The 11,252-nt window shown below is 49.7% G+C and overlaps 1 protein-coding gene across 4 annotated transcripts in view; it reads left to right on the top strand.

The window, feature by feature from the left end:
* Positions 1 to 300: 300 nt before the first annotated feature.
* RETREG2 (reticulophagy regulator family member 2) overlaps positions 301 to 11,252 on the top strand; it is a 29,368-nt gene continuing 18,416 nt past the window's right edge. Inside the window, exons 1-2 of one of the 4 annotated variants that reach the window (XM_075932923.1) lie at positions 301 to 629; positions 10,514 to 10,620. In XM_075932923.1, coding sequence (XP_075789038.1) covers positions 439 to 629; positions 10,514 to 10,620 — 298 coding nt within the window. In that variant the 5' untranslated portion in view covers positions 301 to 438. The other 3 variants (XM_075932926.1, XM_075932925.1, XM_075932924.1) reach the window with 3 other exon arrangements.

Raw genomic sequence — 11,252 nt, 5'->3', positions numbered from 1 at the left:
CGACGCGGCGGTGGAGACGCAGGGACCGAAAAGGAGGACGTGTCGGGAAACCGAGGCAGGGGCCCTCCCTGTGCTGGGGGGGGCGGGGCCACACAGGCCGCCTCGCACCCTGCCCGCTGCGGCTCCCTGCAGCCACGTGCTGTGCAGCGGGCGCTCTGAGCATGCGCACATCTCTGCCCTACCTAGCCATCGCATCCCCGCCCGGGGAGGGAGGCAGTGGGAGGAGCTAAACCCGAGCAGGCGCAATAGACTCCCAAGGGGGTCACGTGAAGGAAGTCACGTGCGGAGCCCAACCTGCGGCACGGCCTCGGTCACGTGCGGAGGGAGCCCAGCCCCCGTCACGTGGTGGCTGCGTGCCCGAGCCGGCTTCAGCGCGCCGCTCCTTCCGCCCGCGGCTGACAGCCCCCCCCTCCCCCCGGTGCGCGAGCCGGAGGCGCCATGGCGGGCGGCGCGCGGGCGGAGGAGGCCGGGCCCGAGGCGGCCGAGGAGGCCATGGAGCGGCTGGCGGCGGCGCTGAGGCAGCGGCTGCGCGGCTGGGAGGCGGCCCTGGCGGCGGCGCAGCGCCTGCTGGTCTGGGAGCGCCCGCTGCTCAGCCTGGGGGCGGCCGGCGGCCTCGGGGGGGCCCTGTGGTGAGGGGCCGGGGGGGGGCCCTGTGGTGAGGGGCCGGGGGGGGGCCCTGTGGTGAGGGGCCGGGGGGGGGCCCTGTGGTGAGGGGCCGGGGGGGCTGGGGGGGGCCCTGTGGTGAGGGGCCGGGGGGGGGCCCTGTGGTGAGGGGCCGGAGGGGCTCGGGGGGGCCCTGTGGTGAGGGGCTCGGGGGGGCCCTGTGGTGAGGGGCTCGGGGGGGCCCTGTGGTGAGGGGCCGGGGGGGGGCCCTGTGGTGGGGGGCCGGGGGGGGCCCCTGTGGTGAGGGGCCGGGGGGGCTCGGGGGGGGGCCCTTGTGGTGAGGGGCCGGGGGGGGCCCCTGTGGTGAGGGGCCGGGGGGGGCCCCTGTGGTGAGGGGCCGGGGGGGGTGAGAGGACTCAGTTGGAGGGGTGTGAGGGGGGCCCGGGAAGGGGGGCTCGGGGGAAGGTGTATGATGGAGGGGGCTGGGGAGAGGAGCAGTGGGGGAGGACTTGGAGGGGCCCCGGGGGAGGGTTGGGGGGGGATCCGGGGGGGAGGGGGCTGGGTAGGAAGGGCAGTGGGGAAGGGGTATGAGGGAGGGGGCTGGGGAGGAGGCAGTGGGGAAGGGGTATGAGGCTGGGGGGCAATAGTGTGAGTGCACTTGGAGGCAGGACCGTAGGGAAGGGATGTGAGGCTGGGAGGGGGGCCAGGGCAGGGTTAGGTGTTGAGGATTTTTGTGTCCCCAGAATGTGAGTAGAGCACAGGGTATCCACACTAACTGTTCCAAATTGTTTTGGGGAAAACGCTAATGTTGGGGTCACTGGTCCCTGCTCATGTTGGATTGACATGTATGAAGGACACGTGCCTGGAAGTTTACATTCTAGCCTGAACACGTTTGTGTTGCTCTGAGTAATGCTGCTTCTATTCAAATGCATCTCCTCAGTTTATGTTTTAAGGGGTTCATGTGCTGCTCTCATGTTCATTTCCTTCTGGTACCTCAGTTGTTTGTTATAGCTGTAGCGCAGCATCAGAAAACAGGAACCGCCCAGAAAACCAGATGCTACAGTCATATTTTCTCTGGGGAGATGTATTAGAAATCTTGCCTATTTGTGAGCAGTGTGGGGCTCTTTGCCCCAGTGTAGGCTCTTGTTCCTGCTTGTCTTGTGATGACAGTGCTGTGGCAGGAGAGCTGGAGCTCTCTAGACTTTGGTCAGTGCTAATTCTAAAGCAACACCAGGTTTTTTTCTGATCTGGGTGAGATGAGCGTTTTTCACCCTCTCCTAAGAAACTGAATCATTTCTGAGCAGGGGGCAAGTGTGACCCTTGTTTTGAAGTCTGAATTAAGTGCAATGGAATGATGGTCTGTAGAACCTCATTTTTCTGGAAATTGTATTTAAACACATTTTGGGATATCTTCCAAGAACCTGGATGGTCTGATGTGAGAGAGGCTTCAGGGGAGACTGAAACAAAGCCTATCTTGACCTAATATCCTTGAAGCATCCAGCAGGCTAAAATCAGGGCAGATCTCATGGTGGTAAAGCAGAAAGTGTGTGAGAGAATCTTAGAACTGAAAGGAACCTTTAGCAGTCAAGTCCCTGGACTCATGGCAGGACCAAGCACCATCTAGACCATCCCTCACCTGGAAGCAATGACATGGGCTCAAATTGCAGCAAGGTAGGTTTAGGTTGTCCATTAGGAAATGGACATTCCTGTCTGGGTGGTTAAAGGCTGGAATAAATTGCCGAGGGAGGCTGTGGAATCTCCATCACTGGAATTTGAGCTCATTGCTTCTTGTCTTATCAGCAGAGGCTAAGGAGAATAATTTTTCTCCCTCCTCCTTGTAGCAACCTTTTAAGTACTTGAAAGTTATGATGTCCTCTCGGTCTTCTCTTTTCCAGACTAAACAAATGTAATTCTTTTAATCTTCCTTCCTACATCATGTTTTTAGACCTTAATCATATTTGTTGCTCTTCTCTCAATCTTGTCCAATTTCTCCACATCTTTCTTGAAATGCGGTGCCCAGAACTGGGGACACTATTCTAATTGAGGCCTAATCAGCGTAGCGTAGAGTAGAGTGGAAGAATGACTTCTCGTGTCTTGCTCACAGCACTCCTGTTCATGCAGCCCAGCTCTATGACCCCAGATCCTTTTCTGCAGGACTCCTTCCTAGGCAGACCTTTCCAGTCTCTATGTGTGAAACAGATTGTTCCTTCCTAACTGGGGAACTTGCATTTGTTCTACTTGAATTTCATCCTACTTACCTCCTTCTCCAGTTTTCCCAAATTGTGAATTATAATCCTATCCTCCAAAGCACTTGAAACCACTCCCATTTGATATCCACAAACTTTATAAGTGTACTCTCTATGCCATGATCTAAATCGTTGAAGAAGATATTGAACAGAATTGGTCCCAAAACTGATCCCTGCAGAAACCCACAAGTTATGACCTTCCAGCATGACTGAGAGTCATTGGTAACTACTCTGTGGGAATGGATATCCAAGCAGTTGTGCTCCCAGCTTATTGTAGCCCCTTCTAGGCTGTTTATTGATAAGAAGGTCATGCAAGACTCTATTAAATGCTTTACTAAAGTCTAGATATACCACATCTGCTGCTCCCCCTTTATCCAGAGGGTTTGTTAGCCTATTGAAATCTGTGAAATTGGTTTGACATGATTTGTCCTGGACAAATCCATGCTGATTGTTACTCTTTATCTTCTTATCTTCCAGATGTTTGCAAATGTATTCCTTAATGATTTGCTCCATTATCTTTCCTGGCACAGAAGTTAAGCTGACTGGTCTGTAGTTTCTGGGTTTGTTCTTCTTTCCTTTTTTATAGATGGGCACTAGATTTGCCTTTTCCCAGTCTTCTGGAATCTTTCCCCACTTCCATAACTTTCAAAGATTATACAGATTGGCTCAGATATTTCCTCAGTCAGCTCCTAGGATGCATTTCGACCCTGGTGACTTGAAGATATCTAACTTGGCTAAGTAAATTTTAACTTGTTCTAACTTGTTCTTTTCCTATTTTAACTTCTCACCTACCTCACTTTTCACCAGCATTCACTATGTTAGGTGTCCAATCACCACCAACTTTGGTGACAACTGAAACCAATATGCCATTTCTACGTTGTTTTCCCCTCTTCATTAAGTAACAGTCCTACTCTGTCCTTGGTCTTCCTCTTGTTTCTAATATATTTGTAGAATTTTTTCTTCTTACCTTTTATGTCTCTAGCTAGTTTGATCTCATTTTCTGCCTTGGTCTTTTTAATTGGCCCTGCATTCTTTTGTTACTTTGTTTGTATTCATTTTTCATAACTTGACCTAGTTTCCACTTTTTGTAGGACTCCTTTTTGATTTTTAGATTATTGAAGATCTGGTTAAGTCAGGGCGGTCTCTTGCCATACTTCCTATTTTTGCTACACAATGGAATAGTTTGTTCTTGCATTCTTAATAATGTCTGTTTGAAAAACTGGCAACTGTCTTCAATTGTTTTTTCTCTTAGACTTCCTTGCAATGTAGAATAGTGGTAGAAGTGATCTGAGGAAGTGGGTCTGGCCCACAAAAGCTCATCACCTATTAAACCATCTTGTTAGTCTTTAAAGTTCTACACAGTCCTGTTTTTCCTTACAATGGGACCTTACCTTACCAATTGCTTGATTTTGTTAGTCTGCCTTCTTGAAATCCATTGCTTTTATTTGGCTATTCTCCCTCCTGCCATTTCGAATCACTTCAGATTCTCAACCAGTCCTCCCTATTTGTTAGAATCAAATCTAGATCAGCCTTCTCTCTCCACCTTCTGAAATAAAAAATAGTCTCCAGGACATTCCAAGAACTCATTGGACAATCTATGCCCTGCAGTGTTGTTTTCCTAGCAGATGTTTGGATAGTTGAAGTCCCTCATCACTACTAAATCCTGTGCTTTGGATGATTTTGCTAGTTCAAAAAGAGCCTCATCCGGGTGTGTAGTAGGCCTCTACCATGACATCACCCTTTTTTTAATCTCCCCTTTATCCTTACCCAAAGAACAACGGGCGAAGTGTAATGCTTGAAAACCATTGTGAATGCAGGTGTTTACACACTGAGGGGAGACATGTAAAGGGAATTGAAAATGGGCTACTGCCATGGTAAGTGTTGGTCCACACACAAACCATTGCCATGCCTAGCAGCGTTAGCAGCATCTTCAGAAACTAGCTACAGGCATAAAGGGAAACAAGAAGACTTTTTATAAATACATTAAAAGCAAGAGGAAGACCAAGGACAGGGTAGGCCCACTGCTTAGTGAGGAGGGAGAAGCAGTAACAGGAAACTTGGAAATGGCGGAGATGCTCAATGACTTCTTTGTTTCGGTCTTCACCGAGAAGTCTGGAGGTGTGCCTAACGTAGTGAATACAAGCAGAGAGAGGGTAGGTTTAGAAGATAGGATACACAAAGAACAAGTTAAAAATCACTTAGGAAAGTTAGATGTCAGCAAGTCACCAGGTCCTGATGAAATGAATCCCAGGATACTCAAGGAGCTGATAGAGGAGGTATCTGAGCCTTTAGCTATGATCTTTGAAAAATCATGGCAGACGGGAGATTCCAGAAGACTGGAAAAGGGCAAATATTGTGCCCATCTATAAAAAGGGGAATAAGAACAACCCAGGAAACTATAGACCGGTCAGTTTAACGTCTGTCCCAGGGAAGATAATGGAGCAGGTAATTAAGGAAATCCTATGCAAACACTTGGAAGGTAATAAAGTGATAGGGAATAGCCAGCATGGGTTTGTGAAGAACAAGTCATGCCAAACTAATCTGATAGCTTTCTTTGATAAGATAACGAGCCTTGTGGATAAGGGAGAAGCGGTGGATGTCATATACCTAGACTTTAGTAAGGCATTTGATACGGTCTCGCATGATATTCTTATTGATAAACTAGGCAAATATAACTTAGATAGGGCCACGATAAGGTGGGTGCATAATTGGCTGGATAACCGTAGTCAGAGAGTTGTTGTTAATGGTTCTAAATCCTGCTGGAAAGGGATAACAAGTGGAGTTCCTCAAGGGTCTGTTTTGGGACCCGGACTGTTCAATATCTTCATCAATGATGTAGATATTGGGATAGAGAGTACGCTTATTAAGTTTGCAGATGATACCAAACTGGGTGGGGTTGCGACTTCTTTGGAGGATAGGGACATAATTCAAAATGACCTTAGCAAGTTAGAGAAATGGTCAGAGGTAAACAGGATGAGGTTTAATAAAGAGAAATGCAAAGTGCTCCACTTAGGAAGGAACAAACAGTTCCATACATACAAGATGGGAAGCGACTGTCTAGGAAGGAGCATGGCAGAAAGGGATCTAGGGGTCATAGTGGACCACAAGTTGAATATGAGTCAACAGTGTGATGCTGTTGCAAAAAAAGCAAATATGATTCTAGGTTGTATCAACAGGTGTGTTGTAAGCAAAACTCGTGAAGTCACTCTGCCGCTCTACTCTGCACTAGTTAGGCCTCAGCTGGAGTACTGTGTCCAGTTCTGGGCGCCACATTTCAAGAAAGATGTGGAGAAATTGGAAAGGGTGCAGAGAAGAGCGACAAGAATGATTAAAGGTCTAGAGAACATGACCTATGAAGCCAGGCTTCATGAACTGGGCTTGTTTAGTTTGGAAAAAAGAAGATTAAGGGGGTACATGATAGCGGTTTTCAAATATCTAAAAGGGTGTCACAAGGAGGAAGGAGAAAATTTGTTCCTCTTGGTTTCTGAGGACAGGACAAGGAGTAATGGGCTTAAAGTGCAGCAGGGGAGGTTTAGATTGGACATTAGGAAAAAATTCCTAACTGTCAGGATGGTCAAATATTGGAATAAATTGCCAAGGGAGGTGGTGGAATCTCCCTCTCTGGAGATATTTAAGAACAGGTTAGATAGACATCTGTCAGGGATGGTGTAGACGGAGCTTGGTCCTGCCTTGAGGGCGGAGGGCTGGACTCGATGACCTCTTGAGGTCTCTTCCAGTCCTATTATTCTATGATTCTATGATTCACTAGAAATGACCCAGGACTGTGGTCATGGAGGCTGCTGCTGGTCAGAGTTGAGGTGCCTTGGCAAAGCTGTCTTGAGGACTCCAGAATTAATGGGTGGTGGTTGTGGGTCAGGATGGAGAGGTGCTGGGAGAGTGGGAGGGTGAGAACTTGCATTGCTTTGCCTCCGACAGTCTCGCCTTTCTGAGAGCTATAATTCTCAACAGTATCTGGAAAAGGCCCAAATTCAAGCCTCTTGTCTCTGCCCATGCTGGACGTATTCGATAGCTGTTGAGTGCCATTTTTCAGTTAATCTCCAAAGCAGCCAGAGAAGTGCACTATATGCTCCCAGTGGGAATGTACCTAATGTGGGAGCCTGTAAAAATCAATGGTACAGGAAGGGAGGCTGGAGCATCAGTTCGTACCCCTCGTTGTGGGAACATCCCAATGAGCTCATCCCAGAAGAGTAACATTAACGCATCTAATGTGCATAAAAGGGTCCATTGCTTCTGTTCTGGCTATGAAGGTACAAGCCATAGGAGGTAGGGGTCCCAGCAAGCAGCACACCATCTTGTCCAAGGGGGCCTCTGATGTTCTGTCTGTCGAGTGCCCCCTGGCCCATGGGCTGCAGATGAGGTCAGCCACAGTCTGCCGCATAGAACTATACGGGTTGTGCGTAGTCTGGAGTAACCTTGTCGTTTTCCTTTGACAAGCACAAACAGGCTTCTCCCTGCTGCCAGGGAGGTGCCAAGAGGTTCTATGGGATTTGGCCTGTGATAATGAAGTGCGTGCTCCTGCTGGCAGCTGTAGATAATTGGAGCCTCGCCCAAGCGTGTTTCTAGCTCAGTTCTTTGTCCTCGCTATATTAACGTGCTTAATGTCACGGTCATGGCAGGTTGGTAACCCTAGTAATGTTCTGGGCTGGACGGAGGCTCTGCGTACCTCCTAGGGCGGTGGGGACCTGAGCTCTTGCTAGGCCTGTTGCTGGTCTGTGTTTGTCCTTTTATCCTGACCTGTGTGCCTCACTCCTTCCAGCCCCCCAACCGTAGTGTTAACAAGTGTGAAGGGGGAGTGGCAGAACCAGGCTGCGCATGTCCTGTTTGTTTGTGTAAACAATGAGTCAGTTTTATTGGCGCAATGTTCTGTCTGATTTCCAAACAGAAAGGGGCACGCAATTGGTCAGAAAATCTTATTTTGTTTAGATGCGGAAATAATGAACAATTGAATCTAAAATTGTGGAAAGAAAAAGGGGACTTGACCAAACACCTATTTAAGTCACCTTTTATTATTGTTACTCCTTCCTTGAAATTACCCAGTTAGAAACTCGTGTAATGTGAATGGACTTTAAATGACTATGAACTAATGTGCTGAATATAGAGGGAAAATCCAAAGTGCTTGAAAGCTGGAGCAATGCCGGGAGGCTGGTGTGTTTGGGAGAATGATGTATGAGAAAAGATTAAAGGAGCTAAATGTGTCTAGCTTGGCTAAGCAACAATTACAATGGATTAAAATGGGGTGTGGGACATGAGTACATTGTACGCAGAAGGGTTTAAGGGCTATGGGTGGGGGAGGGACTGAGAACAGCCTCAGAAGCTGTATTGGAGATAGAGCTGAAAATCAGAAAAGAGACACTTAGGGTGAACAGTAAGAAAAACGTCCCGAGCTGGTGTGGGTTTGGCTGTGGAATTGTCACCCCGGAGGAAGAGGTGGGAACAGTTCTGGCCCCACTGAAGGGAAAGAGCAGTTATGTTGCATGGCCCTTGGTAGACCTAAACTCTTCTGAGCTCCCTAACTTCTTATTGTGTGTCCTGGCACTCAGCTCCTGGTTCTCTAGTCAGTGTTCCTGTTGCCCTTCACTGTTCACGGTTGTCTCAGAGGAGTAGTCCTGTTGGTCTGTATCTGTAAAAACAACAAGGGGTCCTGTGGCACCTTAAAGACTAATAGATTTTTTTGGACATAAGCTTTCATGGGTAAAAACCACTTCATCGGCTGCATGGGGAGAGAGATGTACTAGCATGCCAAAAAAAGGGAGTAATTTATCAAGAGAGGAAATTTTCCTATGTAGTGCAATAACCGTTCTAAGTTATGACACAGCCAGACAAGTACCCAGAAGCCACCTACTACAGGACATGCCCAACAAGGAAAGTAACGGAACTCCACCTACAGCCCCCAGGTAAAATCCCTCCTCTGCGTCATTGACAATCTTCAACCTATCCTGGAATATCCCTCTCACAGGCCTTGGGAGACGGGCCAGTCCTTGCCTAGAGACCGCCTCCCAACCTGAAGCAAATACTGACCAGCAGCCACCCAACGCACCACAGAAGCACTAACCCAGAACCTACCCCTGCGACAAACCCTGTTGTGAACTCTGTCCACACATCTATGCAAGTGGCACCGTGACAGGACCTAAGCACATCAGCCACTCCTTCAGGGGCTTGGCCACCTGCATGTCTACTAATGTCATCTGCCGTGGATATTGAGCAAAGGATAAATGGGCACAAATCAGACATTGAGACAGGTAAGGTAAGAAAATCATAGAACAGAAACTTCACTGAACGCTCAGGAACCAGTTTAAAAGTAGCCATCCTTCTACCAAAAACTTCCAGCCCAGATCAGAGAGGAACAGCAGAGCTGCGATTCATTTGCAGATTTAACAGACCAAATTAGGACTGCATAAGGACTTAGAATGGCTAGCTCCCTACAAAGGCAGTTTTCCCCCCTCGTGGTATTCATACCTCCCCACCATCTGATGCTGTCTGTCAGCCACATCCACCCTGACTGAATTGGCCTTGTTAACACTGACCCTACACTTGATAAGTCACTCCCTTCCTTTGCTATGCTTGTACATTTATATCTCCCCATCTCTGAGGTGAAGTGGGTTGTACCCACAAAAGCTCGTTCCCAAAGAAATCTGATAGTCTTGAAGGTGCTACAGGACCCCTTGCTGTTTGAAACTGGTCTTTTGGTAAGTGTTTGTAGCGAGGCGGAGGATTCAGGGGGGTTCCTTGCTCCCTGAGCTGCGAGCACTGACAGCATAGAGGGCCAGGAGTGCATCGCTCCCTCTTCGTTCCTCGGCTGGTGTAAAGATGGGGTTGGTGGGCTCTGGAGGGCATGTAGTGTGTCTCTTCCTGACAAAGGAGACGTTAACCTTTCTTTGCTTGCTGCGAGGGGGGGCCAAGAAGAATGGGGTTGGAATTGGGGGTGACACATGTTTCGTGAGCACCTTTTGCTGTTGAAATTTTTAAAGTGTTGATTCTTGCCTTGAGGAGAAGGCCCCTCTAGCCGGCGGTGAGCAAGGGCTTCTGGGCTTGTTGCTCACGGGCCAGAGCATCCCAGAGGTAGACGGAGATGGCTTGGAAGCCAGGGTCTTCCATCAGCTGAGTGGTAGGGCCACATTCTGCGTGTGACCCACACTGTGATAACTGGGGGAGAGGGAACATCCCAAACGATGTTTGGAAGCAGATTGGTTTCTGTCGCCATCTGATGTTGTCTGCGGCGGGGGGTGCGTGTTAGAAATGTGTCTATCCTCTGTCACTGTAGCTCTTCTCAAAGCTGGGTTGGCCTCCCCCCCAGCGCCCCGCTAAGGAGTCACTCACAACCGTTTGCATTTACTGTATGCAGTGCTGTGAGGGTTTGTACTTGTGCGGCTGTACGCACGGTCCTTACTACACAGCACGGGACGGGTAGAGTCAGTGGCAGAGCAGGGATTTCATGCCCAGGCTTGGATCGATCCAGATGAGACGCCAACTTGCCTTGACTGCAGCACTCAAGTCTCCCACCCTAGATGAGAAAAGCACATCTGTCTTGGACCCTGAGCAGTATCCGACTGCCCGCAAAGCATCAGTTAGAGTCATCTTGGTACAAGGGGCTCGCAGCGTTCCTCCCAGTGCGCCAGCTAATGCCTCTCTCCTTGGTTTCCCAGGTTGTTTTCCTCCACTTCCCTGCGACCCGTGTTTCTCCTCAGCGTCTCCCTGCTGGGGATGCTCCTGCTGGAGAGGTGGAAGCCCGGGTTCCTGTTTGATTTCTCTGGTAGGTGATGCCTAATGCAATGGCTGAGGAATCGGCCTGGGCGACAGCTGCTGGGATTCTCTGACTGCATTGTGGGCAATGCATTGTGGGCCTTCCCTTCCTTGAGGGCCTTGTAATGCTGCTACTGCCTCCATTGCATCGAGCGTGCTGAGGTCCAGCAGACTGCATGGCGGGTTGGAGCATGCAATGGCTGGTGCAGCCTGGGGGTTGGTACAGCTGCCCCAGGCAGCTGGGAGATGCTGATGGCAGCCCAGCTAGAAGGGGCCTGGCACGGCCCAGCTGACTTGGAGATGTGTGTCAAAAGGGCAGTGACTGGGCAGACAGTGTGTTTCTGCTGAACACTACGGTGAGTCTGACTCCTGCCAATTCAGATGGGAAAGTAGGAGCCAGGTTCTCTGAACCAGCGTCACTTTGTTAATCCTCCTTTCTGGACAGGCTTCTGCAGCTTCCAGGGCTCTGTGCAACAGGGTGTGGTACTGTCCTCCTCACCGGGCCAGTAGGCCACCCAGCCCAGCAGCCTGTCTTCCAGCAGTGGCTGGTGCCAGATGACTCGGGGAGAACGGACAGAACAGGGCAATTCCCATCCCCCCCATCATGCAGGCCCAGCGTCTGACAGCCAGTGATGTAGGACA

This window comes from Pelodiscus sinensis, chromosome 7 (assembly GCF_049634645.1).
Source record: "Pelodiscus sinensis isolate JC-2024 chromosome 7, ASM4963464v1, whole genome shotgun sequence".
Lineage (NCBI taxonomy): Eukaryota > Metazoa > Chordata > Testudines > Trionychidae > Pelodiscus > Pelodiscus sinensis.
Note: the sequence above shows the minus strand (reverse complement) of the source record. Positions and strands in the feature narration are given on the sequence as shown.